Source organism: Nanorana parkeri, unplaced genomic scaffold, assembly GCF_000935625.1.
Source record: "Nanorana parkeri isolate BGI_ZX_2015 unplaced genomic scaffold, ASM93562v1 scaffold1135, whole genome shotgun sequence".
NCBI classification, from domain to species: domain Eukaryota; kingdom Metazoa; phylum Chordata; class Amphibia; order Anura; family Dicroglossidae; genus Nanorana; species Nanorana parkeri.
The window spans coordinates 280785-296714 of record NW_017307403.1 but is presented as its reverse complement, the minus strand read 5'-3'; the positions used below and the strand labels follow the sequence as shown (position 1 = coordinate 296714).

Sequence of the window (15930 nt, the reverse complement as noted above, 5' to 3'; positions counted from 1 at the left end):
TGGTTGATCTGAAGGAGAATCTTTCTTGTACCAATTATTAGTTAACTGGCTTTAACTATTATTGGCTACGGTTATTATTACCCAGACTTTGGCTGCTTGGACATCATTGAGTACAGGATAGGTGGCTGCTGGAGTTGATTCACATTTTATTGATTGTGTGAATCAGTTGCTTCTTATTTCATACGTGATGCATTTCTTGATGCTTGTGGTCTGTTGTCTCGTGGGTCTGTCTTTTTCTTTCAGATACACAAGACTATCTAGTTTTAGTGCGGCTTGGCGGAACCTCAATGCAAAAAGGGACTTTTGCTTTTACCCTACGCGAGAGGTGGTCTTTGTAGAGCTACCATGGATTTAGATTATTAAAAAGCTACAGGAGGTAAAAGTAAACAGTTACCTCAGATGTGGAAAATTAGGGATCAGCAGCATAAGCCTGCTTCTTTTCCAGTTTTTTTATACATTTCTTTGGTTCCCAGTTTCAAAAGACATCTTATACTTCCAAACGTTTGGACCCTCTAGATGTTCATGGCATTTAAATAGTCTGCTTAGCATGAAGATCTGCTCCCGCTTTTCCTATATCTGGTGGGGGGACACCTGATGGAATCTGCAGAGATGTGGGAAACTCAAATTTCTGAATATATTGTCATCCTCCTCCTCCTCCGTTCTGTGTGTTCCCCCTTCTTATGTCTCGGCAGCATTGAATGAACCTTTTTTTGCCCAGTTCAAGGTCTGTTGGATCTGGAGGTTATTATTCCCCTTTTGGCAGAGCATTATTATTCCCATTCCTTTGGCAGAACATTTTAAAGGTTTTTACTCAATCCTGTTTAGGGTTCTCAAACCTAATGGATGACTTTGTCCGATTCTGGATTTGAAAGCTGCTCACGGTATACTGAGCTTAGGGTAACGGGAGGACGCTAGTTTGTGTCCTCCTGTTACCCTAACGAGAACTATGGGGGAAAACACTGACCCCATAGTTCTCCTTTAATGCATTTGTTCCTAATCTTAAATTCTGGATGGAGTTCATTCAGTCGGTTGTCGCCTCTCTTGGAGGAGATTTTTTGGGTTTCTATAGACAAAGGATGTGTATCTACACATTCCTGTATCTCCAACTCCATCAGCGGTTCTTTCATTTTGTGATAGGTGAACTTCATTATCAATTTTTAGCCTTCCCTTCTGGTTGACTTCGGCTTTCGTCACAAGTGCATTCCGGATACTTAGACAACCCTGTACTCCATGGACAGTCTCTTCCTACTTTGAAGCTCAATGTCCAGATGGTGCTGCACAATTAGTGGACTTCAGTGGATTCTGAACATTGAGAGGTCGTCCCTAGTTCTGTCACATCGCTTCGAATATTTGGGTCTTCTATTGGATACCCCTTAAGCAAAATATTGAAGTTGCAGGATCAAGTTCGGTCACTTCGTTCTCATCTACGCTCCTCTCTAATGCTGGGATTGATGGTGCCAATATTCAAAGCAGTACCTTTTGCTCAGTTACATTCCAAAACTTTACAGAAGAATATTCTTTCAGCATCGGACAAGTCTCCTCTATCGCTAGACAAGATGTTCAGTTTGTGTGCCCCGGCCAGGATGTTTCTGTCGTGATGGTTGAGATCTCCTGCGCTGACAGTGGGAAAGTAATTTCTTCTCATAATTTGGAAGATGGTCACAATGGACGCTAGTCTTGTGGGATGGGTGGTCTCTTGAATCATCTGTCCTTGCAGGGCTGTTGGTCTTTGAAAGAATCTAAGCTCCCAATCTATGTTCCTGGGCTTGGGGGTGATTTTGTCTGGCGTTTTCACTAGACCCGTCTTCTGTCTGGGTGTCTGATTCGGATTCAGTCAGATAATGTTACAGCGATGGCATTCATCAATCGCCAGGGCGGCACCAGGAGTGTGTCGTCAACGATGGAAGTACATTTGATCTTGTATTGGGTGGAACTTCAGGTTCCAGCAAGTTCAGCAGTGCACATTCCTGGGGTAGAAACCAGGCAGGCGGACTTTCTCAGCAGACAACTTCTGGATCTGAGCGAATGGTCTTTTCATCCAGAGGTTTTCCAACAACTTTGCCACGGCTGGGGAACAGCGGATGTGAGTCTTCTGGCTTCTCGTCACAAGAAGATGGGCAGGTTTGTGTCCAGAGCAAGGGATCCAACGGCGCATGTGGAAAGTACACGCTAATGTTTATCTTTCCTCCACCGATGCTATAACCTTGTCTGCTTCACAGGATAGAACGTAAAGGAATTTTAGTAATTTCTTGTTGCTCCAAATTGGGCTTGCAGGTTCCGGTATGCCGATTTGGTTCATCTTTTGGCAGACGATCCCTGGCTTCTTCCAGATCTGACTGATTTGTTATCTCAGGGCCCAATCTTCCACCCTGCTTCTCGGGTCGCTGACCTAATGCCCTGGCTGTTGAAATCCAAGTGTTTAAAAGACAAAGGAATTTCAGATTCTGTTATTCCGACTATGCTTAAGGCAGGTAGATCTTCTACCTCTAAGATTTATCACTGTGCGTGGAAGGATTATTTTCATTGCTGTGAGTCCTTGGGGTTTTCATTGCATCCTTTTTTCTATTTTGCAAATGTTGTCTTTTTTCAACTTGGGGTTTAGCTCCGAGTACCATAAAGGGTCAAACATCTGCGTTGTCGGTTCTTTTTCAACATCCTCTTGCTTATAATTTCTTAAATTATACTTTTATTCCGGGAGTTTCACGCATGGCCCCTCCTGTTGGGTCTCCTTCCTCCCTGGGATTTGAACTTGATTTTATCTGTTCTACAAAAACCTTCTTTTGATCCTATCCGAGTAATTTCTTTGTTATTCAAAAAGGTTGCCTCAGCTAGAAGGGTTTCCAAGTTGTCTGCTTTGTTCTGTAAGGAACCCTATCGGTTCTTCAGATTTTAAGACCGCAGGTTTCCTTTTTACCCAAGGTGGTTTTGTCTTTTCGTTTAAATGAAGACATTGTTTTACCTTCACTTTGTCTAGCTCCTGTTCATCCTAAGGAGATTTCTCTTCATTGTTTAGATGTTGTGCGGGCTGTTAGAGTTTATCTGTGAGGCACAGCTTCCTTTAGGTGTTCTTTGTTCTTCCAGAAGTACCTAGAAAAGGTTGTTCAGCTGTCAAGTTTTCATCAAAGGTTATGAGTTGCTGAATAAGGTTCCTCCTCTTCCTATTTTCTGCAGTTAGTACTTCTTTGGCATTTCAGAATCAAGCTTCTGTTACTCAAATTGTAAGGTTGCAACTTGGTCTTCTGTTCACACTTTTGCTAAGTTTTATAAAGTTGATGTTAGTCTCTTCTGATAATCGTTTTGGCTGACCGAATATAAAGCACACAGCAGTAGAATATGTTATATTTTTTTTTTCACTCGGCCCGCAGGTTGAATAAAAGAAATATAACCATGTATGGCCAGCTGTAAGCTTACTGAATAAAAAGAAAAAATAGTTGCAGAATAACGGGGTGGGGATGGGGGGCTTGGTTGGGGTGTGGGTAGTCATGGATGGAGGAACCTGCCGTGGGTGTCACGCTGAGCTTCAATATATTGTATTACTTGTACGGTTGGAAGTGCTGCTAATGAATGTGGATCAGCTGATCTTCTAAACCAAACACCCAGAATAATTTGCTTGCTTTGTCTACTCAGATTCAAATCAAGCGTGCGTTGAAAGCTTGTATAAAAAAACCTATTGATTAATGGGCAGGGATAACTCTGAACAAAAGGCAGTGCTATGAAGGTTTTTCAGAATGTAAGAAACTGTTTTTGTCTAAAATTAAATGAAAATAGCAATCATTATTCTATCCAATTTCTTGCTTTCTTTGTATTTCAGCATCAAACTCCCGATCCCTTTGCAGCTACTTTTCCAGGCTCTGGTTTCTCAGAGGACCCCTTTAAAAGCAAACATGACATGCCAGCACTGCCGCCCAAGAGAAGCGTCCCACCACGGCCAAAGCCTCCAAGTGGTAAGCTGCACTTTATATCTATTTTATTTCAGTTTTCAGTGTCTAGCATTTGTTTTCAAAAACATTTTCTGTGTTAAATGGCAGTCTTGGTTGTTAAGGACACAACTGAGAGAAAATATACTTTTGCAGGCCAAGAAACTGTCCTTGCACTATGTATGCACAGAACTATCAAACTGACAATTCAGTCCTGCGGATTACATACAAGGAGCATTGCTCTGAGCTATCAGTTTTACAGATTTGTCCTACTTTAAATCAATTTAATAATTGAAAAAGCATCCCCTATGTGAATGATATCTTATTAGATGTGAGCAAAAAACATCTAAAGGGAGTTGCTGATTGATTGCCGTGCACAACTGTTCCAGATTTTGCCTGCTCAAGTTTTGATAAATTCCCCTCAGTGTTTTTGTTAGAAAACCCAACATGCTCTGCAAATGGCGTATTATAATAACATTTAATTATAGTAGTATTACACTCTCAAATGTTTTTTTTTTTTTTATTGGAGTCCAGCTCAAACAAATATACATTGGTCAGCAAAGTATTTTGTTTTCATTTTTGTCCAAGCACTTACATGTTTCCGAATAGCTGGCTCCAACTCTCTCAGATCCGCTTCACTGAACCTCCTGTTTAGTAAAAGATAACAAAGGAGAGGGCAGTCTCCAGCAGTTGTATGTTGGAGAAGAGGGGAGCATGGGTGTGGCTTGCCCTACAGTGCCTGTGTATGGGGAGACACTCAACTTGCTATTACACACAACGGTGTCTCCATAGGACCCTGCAAGGGAAAGGAGCCCTCCTAAAACAGGATATTAGGGCCAGTGCTCAGGGACCAGCTGATCCTGCAGGAACTTTTAAATATCAAGGAGCAGCATTCATTGTAAGTGATTTAATCAGCATTTAAAATAGCTTAAAAACCTTTGATATTAATATCACTTTAATGGTAACTTTGTAAACCAGCAGTTCAACTAAATGTATCTTCTGTCCTTTTACTGAAATAATAAAGCTGTGTGTTTTGATGTAACTTTTTGAAGGCTTTATTATGTGCCTAAAGAAACCTCTCTCTCCTAGTCTTCGGCTTCAGTGTTTTGTCTTGGTTCATTTTCATAGGGTGTGGCACCTAAGGCCTTCCCCTGCCGACCACATTTTACGTACTTTCTATGGGTAACTTTGTAATTTTTGGTAAACATTTCCTTTCCATTTTAATCTGCAGTCAGCTATGATTTTCAACACCTGACAACAATTCAAATGTCACTTCCTTGTAACCATGGCAGGTGGGGCATTCTGTACACTGTAAGTGTATAAGCTGCTCCAGAAATGTAATCTTCTGTATGTTTAAAAAGCTTACTACTTTTACTAGCGTTTTTTTGCCCTGATAAAGTGACTTCAGCAGGCAAGGGCTTCTCACGTAAAGGAGGAAGTGATTTAAACGCAGGTGTAGGTTTCACTAGTCTGCAAAGTTTGCTAAAATCCTTGCAATGTATAAAACATCAAGATATTCTTTTCCCAATTCTAATGAATTGCTTTTATTTTATATAAAACTTCTATCCCAAAAGGAAAACAAAGACCTGTTGCTGTAAATTCTTAACCACTTGCTGTCTGGAGCGATTTCTTACTATTTGCGCACACATGATAAAATATTCATTTTTGGCTAGAAAACAGCTTTAGACCTCCAAACAATGATATATGTTCTGAAAGCAGACGCCCTGTAGAATAAAAAAAATGCTAGTTGCCATTTTTTATGTCGCACGGTATTTGTGGAAATGTTTATCAAACCAGTATATTTAGGATGAAATATACTAAAATCAAATTTAGTGCATAGAAACAAAATATAATACCCAATTTTTGGGTAAAATATAAAAGACAGGGTCACGTCGGGTGAACAGATACCAAACATGTCAAGCCTTAAAATTGTGTTCGCCCGTGAAGCTGCATAAAACTACAATACCCAAAATTTCCCATAATGGACACTTTAAAAGCATTTACCGCTCATCAGTTTAGTGCTAACAGTGATTGATGGCCCTAGAATTATTTCTCTCCGACGCTTGCGACGATATGTAATGTGTAGTGGAATTTTCGTTTTTGCACGTAGGCGCACCTATGCATGTTTGCGTGTGTATCTGTGCGCACGTGGGACTTTAAAAAAAAATGCCCCCATTTTTTTTTTCTTTGATGTTACTTTAAAATGTATTTTATATTTTTAAACATTTTTTTTTACACTAACCTTATTGCTATCACATAGGGGGATAACAATCCCCTAACAAGCCCCCCATGTGATATCAGATAGTGTGTGACAGGTCCTCTTTATGGACACATAATGTCATCTAGGGACCCCAAAGAAGCTGAGGAAGCAGAGATCTGCCTCTCCTGGAATGTACAATGTAAAGTAATACCGGAAGTGATGTAATACACATCACTTCCGTTGTGGGGAGACCCACCGTGGCGGTCCCAGGCCCTGCACAGAGTGGAGCCACCCTAAGACAGGAAGTGTGTTACTGGCTGGATCACCAGGTGAAAAATAATACCTAGCCATACAGTGCATTCAGAAAGTATTCAGACCCCCTTCACTTTGTCAGTTTTGTTTATGTTGCAGCCTGATACTACAGTTACATTCTTTTTTTCTCATTAATCTACACTCAGTACCCCTTTAATGACAGTAAAAACTAAATTTTAGAAATGTTTGCAAATGTATGAAAAAGGAAAAACTAAAATATTACATTGGCATAAGTATTCAGACCCTTTGCAACACTTGAAATTTAGCCCAGCTGCCTCCCTTTTCTCGATCGTTTCTGAGATGTTTCTACGCCTTGATTAGAGCCCACCTATGGTAAATTAAACTGATTGGGTATGATTTGGAAAGGCACACACCTCTCTATAGAAGGCCTCATAGCTGACAATGCCGACTGTATCAGAGCAAAAGCCATGAGGTCAAAGGAACTTTCTGCAGCACTCAGAGACCAGGTTATTGCAGAGCACAGATCTGGGAAAGGCTACAAAAAAAAATTCTGCTGCACTGAAGGTTCCCAAGAGCACAGTGGCCTCCATAATTCTCAAATGGAGGACGTTTGGCAAAACCAGGATTCTTCCAAGAGCTGGTTGCCCGTCCAAACTGAGCAATCGGGGGAAAGGGACTTTAATTAGAGAGGTGACCAAGAACCGGATGGTCACTCTGACTGAGCTCCAAAGATCCTGTGAGGAGAGGGGATGAAGTTCCAGAAGTACAACCATCACTGCAGCCCTCCACCGACCTGGCCTTTATGGCAGTGGCTAGATAGAAGCCTCTCCTCAGTGCAAAATACATGAAAGCCCACTTGGAGTTTGCAAAAAAGCACCTGAAGGACTCCCAGATTGTGAGGAACAAGAGTCTCTGGTATGATGAAACCAAGATTGGCCTCAATTCTAAATGTTATGTCTGGAGTAAACCAAGCACCACTCATCACCTGCCCAATACAATCCCAACATTGAAGCATGGTGGTGGCAGCATCATGCTGTAGGGGTGTTTTTTAGCAGCAGGGATTGAAAGACTGGTCAGTATTGAGGGAAAGCTGAATGGAGCAAAGTACAGAGATATATCCTCAATGAAAATCTGTTCCACAGTGCTCAGGACCTCAGACTGGGCCGAAGGTTCACCTACCAACATGACAACGATCCTAAGCACACAACCAAGACAACACAGGATAGGCTTAGAGATAACTCTTTGAATGTCCTGGAGTGGCCCAGCCAAAGCCCTGACTTGAACCCTATTGAGCATCTCTGAAGAGACCTGAAAATGGCTGACCACTGACAGTCCCCATCTGACCTGATTGAGCTTGAGAGTATTTGCAAAGAAGAATGGCAGAAAATCCCCCAGTCCAGGTGAGCAAAGCTTGTCGCGTCATACCTAAAAAGACTTGAGGCTGTAATTGATGCCAAAGGTGCTTCAACAAAGTGCTGAGTAAAGGGTCTGAATACTTAAGTACATGTGATTATATCAGTTTTTTTTCTTTTTAATAAATTCACAGACATTTCTAAAATTCTGTTTACTTTGTCATTATGGGGATATTGAGTGTAGATTAATGAGAAAAAAAGAATGTAGACAACTGTAGTATCAGGCTGCAACATAACAAGGCTGAAAAAAGTGAAGAGGGTCTGAATGCACTGTACCTGCTTGCATTGTCCTTTGCTCAGTTTGAATGCTAGGCAGTTCTGATCTACCATTGCTTGAGGTTTGTCTGTTTATGAGCTTGCCTGCTCTCTCCCAGACATACATTCCTATTGGCCTATCACTGTAGTGGGCAGTCTCATTGGCCAAAAGACGGGGTGATCAGCTTCAATACTATCAGTAGGTACCAAAGCTTTGGCTGTTCAGAGAGGCCTAGCATTCAAGCAGAGCAGGAACATGGGAAAGCTGCCTACCTTTAGGTGCCTGTAGTATATACCTGTAAGTAGATTTTTCTTGTGTTGTCAATAGGACAGAGTAACTTAACCACTTAAAGGCCATGGTGTTTCACCCCCTTCCTGGCCAGGCCATTTTTCAGTATTCAGCGCTGCGGTACTTTGACTGATGTTTATTCCGTCATGCAACGCTGTACTGAAATGAATTTCATACCATTTTTTGGGGACAGATAGAGCTTTCTTTTATTGGTATTTAATCACCACTGGGGTTTTTATTTTTTACTATATAACAAAAAAAGTACCCTAAATTTTGAAAAAAAACCATGTTTCCCTATAAAATGTTATGAAACATTTATTTTCACCCCAATTTTTTGGTATAATATAAAAGACGGGGTCACGTCGGGTAAATAGACACTAAACATGTCAACCTTTAAAATTGCGCGCGCCTGCGAAATCGCAGAAAACTTCCCGCAACCAAAATTGGCCAACGTATTTACCGCTCATCAGTTTAGTGTCATCAGTGATTGATGGCCCTAGACTTATTGTTCTCACTGCGACGTTCGCGGCGATATGTAACGTGCGGCGTAATGGGCGCAATCGTAGTTTTTGTACATAGACGCACCCGACGCATGTTTGCGTGTGTATGTGGTGGGGGGGCGGGGGACTTTAAAACATTTTTTGTGTTATTTTGTTTAATTATTATTTGTGAATATTTTTTTAGCTTCTTTATTTTTTTTTTAATGCTGTAATTTGTTTTTAAACTTTTTTTTTTTTAGACTTAACTTTATTGCTATAACATAGGGGACTAAGGAATCCCCTATGTAATAGCGCGCTGAGTGCCGCACACGAGAAGGGGGAGGGGCAGGACGTCTCAAGACGCCCTCCCGCTCCTAGCAGACGTCCGTCCGGCCATTCACAAACGGCCATGGACGGAAGGTAGTTAAATACTGATGTCCTTATGTACAAACTCAATATCAGAAACAAGGTCAAAATACAATAGTTGTGCAACAAAACAAATCTTAAAAAACAACTGTGAGTAGGTTAGACCTAAAGTAGCATTTGTTTCCACCTGGTGGTTTTGCATGAGCACCAACCAGTGTTTAATCATAGTGTTGTTCTTTTTATAGTGCTAGTTGTTTATAGTGTATGTACAAATACATGTTGACTGGTTGTCTAAGTGCACAAACTACTGCATTGCTATATAATGAAAAAAAAAATCCACATTCTCACAGTGCTTAAAGCTAGTCTCCGCACAAATATAGAAAACAAACTACTTAAGTTTTTTTTGTTCATTACCAGTAATTAAATGCATTCTTAAATCTAGCCAATATGCATAAGTATCTGAATATTTATATTGGCTCCTGCAATAGACTGCACTATGATTGGAAGAAGCACACTGTGTTAGTCACTGAGCAGGCTATGCTGTCTAGGAGAGTGGATGGATGGTGCTGAAACCCTGAAAGTTTCTTTAGCTTTAGCTACCACTTGGTAGTCTGTGGATAATTCCCAGACCATGGGCTGGCAGCTTGTGTACACCAAAGGGTCACATTGGACTGTGGCTAGAATTAGTAGAACTAGTATTGAAAGTCCTTGTTCAGGAGCTTCAGGGTGACAATGCTCTGCCCCAGTCTCCCAGTTTTGCTCCTGAATTGTCACTCTATCACACCGGCTTCCGACTACAAGTGGCATGGTCCACTATTGTAACCTTTAGAAAACCCACCCTCAGAAATGTCATGCAACCATCGCTGCAAAAGATAGGAGATGCAACAAAAGATAGAAAAGGCAAAAGCAAAAACGTAATGTTTTATTACCTTATCTGATTTAACCCCTTCACGACCAACGACGTACAGTGTACGTCACTGGCATCGAGGCTGTTTAATCAGACTCCGCCGGGACTCTGTTTAAACTTGTAAAGCCGACTGTCGGCTTAACAGTAGAAGCGATTCTGGCGGCTCAGTGGCCGCCAGATCTCCTACGGGCCGGTGAACGGGTGCCCCCCTCGACACCCCTGCCGTGTTTCCCGGGCTCCGTTGCCCCTCCTACGGGCCCGGGACCGGCTTGTTTGGTGTGGGTGGGAAGCTGGGGGGAGATGGGCGAGCCTCCGTTCGTCGATCCCCTCCCCGTTCTATGGGACCGTGAGCGATGCAGATTTAATCACTTCCGGTCCCATAGCTGTCAGTGCTGGGCTCATGAAGTGTGATCTGCACTTCAATAGCTTATTGAGAGTGTAAAGGTGACACGGGGTCTTTTGGACCCCCAGCATCACCTTAAAGACTACCTGTCACCACCATCTATCTCACTCCGGCATGCGCGCCTTCACGTAAACACACGTCAGGTGCGCCTAAGTATTAAAACGACGGATGCGCTACACATGTTGGGTATCGCTGCGCACGCTGGAGTGAGAGCAATAATTCTAGCTAAAGTATTTCTGGGTATCTCTAAACTGATGACCTGTAGGGGCTTATAAAGTGTCTTCTATGGACTTTTTGGGGCACTGAATTTTGCCGTTGTTTCATGGACGCACACAATTTTTAACCTGGGCATGTTGGGTATCTATTTACTCGTTGTAACCTCATCTTTTATATTGTATTAAACAAATGGGTATTATACAGATGTTCCTCACTTACCGACTTACCTGTTTTGCGACCACTCGCACTTACGACGGACCGCCGATCGACCTCCGACCTTCCGCGCCAGCGTCAGTGCGACGGGTCGCCGGCGGAAGTGACATCCCCCGATCTTCACTGCAGGTCTCGGTAAGTATTTCCATTGCCGGATGTACAGTACACTGTTCGGTACTGTACATCGGCAACGCTATACAGTACTGTACTAATGCAGTATAGTACTGTATAGAGTTCCTCACTTAACGACCAATCCGTTTAACGACCTGGTCGTAGGAACGGAACTCGGTCGTTAAGTGAGGAATACCTGTATTGTGTTTTGGGGCATTTAAGTGCATTTTTCACTAAATTCTGGGGTTTGATAAGGAGTTGCGCTAATATCGTGCAACATAAAAATTTGCAACTGCCACCATTTCATTCTATAGGGTCTTGGCTTTCAGAAAATATATAATGTTTGGGGGTTTTAAGTCATTTGTAGGCCTAAAATGTGGAATATAACATGGGTGCAAACATTTTTTAAAAGGCCTCAGTCATGAAGGGGTTAAAGTGTTTAATGCATAATTGTAAATGCACTTCTGTACCTTTTAACACAGGGAAGCCTGATTTTTGAACACCTTGACCACTTTATGCAACCAACAGCACCTGTTGACGAGGGAGCATGGAGACTGCTTCCGTGCTAATCGGGAAGCTGGGTGGCGAGCCTTTACATGTCGCCCAGCTTCCCGGCTAATCGGGAAGCCAGGTGGCGAGTCATTACACGCCACCTGGTTTCCTTAACGGGACTTTCGGTATTCAGTATCGGCGATTACCGGAAAAAATAAGCGCTACACGTACTAAATACCGAAGAACCGGTATCAGTGCATCCCTTGTTTAAATAAACACTGACCACATAGGAGAGAGCAACAGCTTGTACCTTGACTGCACCCTATGCTTGTCGACAGACATCAGTAGAAGAGTAAATCTCCTCCTGGAGAGGGAAATAAATACTGAAACACAATCTGCTGGGACATATACCTTGCCTAACGCCGAAGACTGTCAAAACGGGTTCATTAGTAGGAGGAGGAGTTGCTGGAAAGTGTTCGCTGGTGGGTTTTTTTCTCCACCCGATTTTGAAAGGAAGAACAGAGCAAACAGACCTTGTTTGGGTCTGATACTAAGGTGAGCAGCACTCCAAAAATTCCCTTTTCGTGGCGATCACGGGAGATCGGGGTTGTCCATACCCAAGAGATCATTATATATGCTGCTGTGGACTGGAAGCAAATGAATTTTGGACTTTTATGGGCACTATTTGCACTTTATGAATGAATTAAACACAGTGTTAGTTTGCATTTGGTGTTTGTTAAGAATATATCCCCTTTGTGCTGCTTTACTTTTTGTTATCTCTATTTATATTTTTTCTTCAATATACCTGTAGTAAAAAGTATATATTTTTCACGGATTTTATCTCTGATCTCGAGGTTTTGTTTTTTTTGAGTTTCTTCTTCTTGTCGATTTGAAAGAATTTTATATTCATTATTCACTTTTAGAATCACATTAGTGTACTTATTATTATTAAAGTGCAGCTCTTTCCACATAAGAATCTGCAGGAGTATTAATATGTGCTTGAGAAGCTTATACATCTGATGCTTTTGTTGTAGTCCCGGGAAGAAAAAGAAGTAAGCCTAGATCTTGGACATGCCTGGCACTAGATTTGGTGTGAAAAGTGAAGTGTGTACTGAATGTTCAAAGCCCTGATACATGTTGCTAAGGGTCTTAATTAAGTTTAAAGTGTAACTTCAAATTAAATGAAATATGGATGTTCTAAAGCTAAACTCCAGGCAGAAATAAAAGGCACTAATTATTGCAGCTCTGTATTCTTTAATACATCATTAAATGACTTGGTATCCGCCTCTTGCAAGCTACTGTATAGCAGAGCTCAGATAGGGAGGAGAAGCAGCACAAGGAGTCCCTCAGGGGTGTTGCAATGCAAGAGGCATGCTGATAGGAGGAGAGAACAATGTAATAGAAATATGAGCTTATCTGTCTGCTGCTTCTCCTCGTTTTACTGCCTAATCACAGGGTGGGCATGGGGAGGGGATTTGTAAGTGAAACTGAAACTATAGCAGAGAAAGCTCAGGTCTCCTCCCCTTCCAGGCTGGCAGTGTTCTGTGTCAGAGCTGTTTATATCTCTGGACTAAATGGACAGAAATACAAAGCCTTTGGTTGGTAAAACAACTTATGCATTTCAACTGTGCATTTTGTTTCTTGCCTGGAGTTCAATTTTAATCTAGCGTCAAAATGGCCAAATTTGTGAACAGTATTCATTACCCGTCCTGTTTTTTTTTACACTTGTGCAGACTCTTGAAGGTACTCACTTTGAGTAGCTGTAAGTTGTGTCTTGCAAAATAGCACAGATGCCACAGAAATGTGAGTACATTTACAGCATATTCACTCACATATTAACGGTTTTTAGCTTCCCACACATTCCTTTCACCTGTAGTTCTGTGAAACTACCACACCTTCTTTTCACAAGTGCTTTTCAAAGTTGTGTATTTCTGCTAGCTAAAAATTAATCTTGCAGAGGAAAACCACTGTACTTCTGTCATATCTCAGAAGATCTTAACAGTAAGTCCTCTTCAAAACATCCAGTTCCACAATCAGAGAATACAATTTATGGATTATTAGTATCTACATTTTTCAATGTAAAATGATAACCTTGATACATTGAGCATGTAGTCTCTCTCTACAGGAGGACAACAAACCTGTTGCAGTAAGTTAGGGCTTTTTTCCCCTTTACAGGCTATTACTGTGCCTGTGAGGCCTCGATATCACCGGGCTCACTGCATATGTGCACGCCATTTTCCTTCAGTGCATGCACTAACCAGCATGACTTACTTTACCACTTACAGCACAGTGATCCTCGAATGTCTCATGGTCTCCAGCTGCTCACAGTGTTTGACGCAACCACAGTGGTTGGTTGTGAGTACCCCCCTAGGGGTGATCCTTGCCGCACATGGGGAATGGGTCTGCAGGTTTTGCCAGCTCACACTGGCTCTGGGGAGGTAATCTCTCCCCGAAAGGCCTTGGCCCTAACAGTCCTGACCACTTTCCACAAGTCTGATTCATTTCCTTCATCTGGGACCTACATTGCACCCTCTGGTGCACCCCTGTTCTCCTGTTTGTCAAGGGAGGAGTTTTCAGCCATCATGTCTGAATTCATTGCCAAGGTCTTGGCCCTCTTGAAAGCCTCAGACCGTAGAGGCCTCAAGCAGGTCCCCTCAGCCTCTCCTCCAGAGTCTGTCTGACTCTGGCGTCTTCTCTTCAAGAGGAGGAGGGTGATGCATTTTCTGTTTCTGAGCATTTGGAACAGGAGCAGATTCAATCTGCTGATATCTCTCCCAATCTTAAGAAACTATTTCAAATCCTTTTCGGTGCAGTGCATGCTTGGCTTGCCTTGCCTTATGCCTCACAGCCTAGAATAATTAAAAATGCCAAAGCCATACCTAGGCTGTGGAATGCCCATGCATCCAGAGGCGGCTCTAGACTTTGTGAGGCCTTAGGCGACGAGTAGCTTTACATTCAAGCGATCGTGCGTCTCTAGAGATGCCCGACCACTTGTATAGGAGCAGGTGTCGCTGCCTTGCCGGTTCTGAGATCCGCTGTGCCCGATGTTCACACACTTCTGAGAGCGCACACCATTCACACTATTGTAGGATCACCACCTATCCACCTTTCGTCGATGACATCGCGTCATCTCTCACTTCATGGTAAGTTGTCAGTTGCCTTTATTTTGTCTTTTCAGTTTACACTCGGTCATCCCATGGTAGTAGCGCTTCTGTCCTCCTTTTTATCCTTTTGGATTTTTTACATGGAATATTGTTAGCAGCAGATGTAAACAATGAGGGCCCAGTCACACTATAAAGAGTGCGTTCCAGTGCATTCAGCCTCTGGAACGCAACTTAGCCAGCTCACTTTGTTTTGGGGCGTGACGGTGCATTGAAGTCAATAGCAGCGCAGCCACGCCGCCCACCCGCAGAGCGATCGCCACCACCCAAACGTGGCAAATTAGTGCCTGTGTTCCGGTACATTGTGATCTGCAAAAAAGTAGCGCATGCAGCATTTTTGCAGATTGCACTGGACCAATACGCGAGCACTAATATTCCATGCGTTTGGGTGCCGGCGATCGCATGGCGCGGGGGGAGGGTGGGTTGCATGTGGTGCTATTGACTTCATGGCACCGCCACGCCCCCTCATATCCCAAAACAAAGTGAGCCAGGCAGGACGCACTGGAACGCAGTCTTTATGTCGTGACTGGGTCCTGACAACAGTATTTTTAAAACAAGAATGTTTTGTTTTGGTTTTTTTAGCATACATTTTCCATTTTTAGGCTGGGTTCACACCTGGGCGGTTGTAATATGCGGGTCAAACACACGTTTTTGCACGTTTTTCTGTCCACGAAACGTGCATTTGACGCGCGTTTTACGAAATCTAATATGCGGAAGTCAATGGATCCGCGCGGAAATCCGCCCCAAAGAAGCTCAAGTACTATTTTGAGCGTTGGGCGTTTTTTAGCGCTTCGATCAGCACTGAAAAACGCCCAGGTGTGAACGCAGCCTTAGGAGTGGTGCTTCACTTACCTGAACTCCATGCACCTGCTGCTCCTGATCCAGGGGTTAACTCCATGTGACTCAGGCCTTCTTCACCCTGATGTTATCGGCCTCCTCCAAATCCGATGCCACTGCTGGCAGAGCAGGATTGCTGTGTGCAGCTTCTGAGAAGATACGCTATTAGCATAGCGAGGAAGCTGGCTGCGCATTTTGCAAAGCGCCCGCTACGCTAATAGCGTATCTTCTCAGAAGCTGCACACAGCGCCTGCAAGCTTCTGACAGCGTGGAAGACTTGGGGGCTAAAATTGGCGGTGGATCAGGTGAGTATTTTAAAAAAAAATGTTTTATTTTATGTTCCCGATTTTATTTTTAAAAACGTGTCACCTTACCTTGGTGGTCAGTGAGGGCTTTCTG

The 15930-nt window shown here is 42.8% G+C and overlaps 1 protein-coding gene and 1 long non-coding RNA gene across 2 annotated transcripts in view; one reads left to right on the top strand and one right to left on the bottom strand.

The window, feature by feature from the left end:
* The window catches only part of EPS15L1 (epidermal growth factor receptor pathway substrate 15 like 1), a 108860-nt gene that overhangs the window by 61387 nt on the left and 31543 nt on the right, over positions 1-15930 (top strand). The window contains exon 22 of the mRNA XM_018568089.1: positions 3812-3944. Coding sequence (XP_018423591.1) covers positions 3812-3944 — 133 coding nt within the window. The remainder of the gene's footprint in view (positions 1-3811; positions 3945-15930) is intronic.
* LOC108796593 lies at positions 6796-11927 on the bottom strand. Its single transcript, XR_001941814.1, has 3 exons — positions 11850-11927; positions 9188-9190; positions 6796-6805 (listed from the first exon to the last, which is right to left on the bottom strand). It is a non-coding gene; the product is annotated as an uncharacterized LOC108796593 (long non-coding RNA).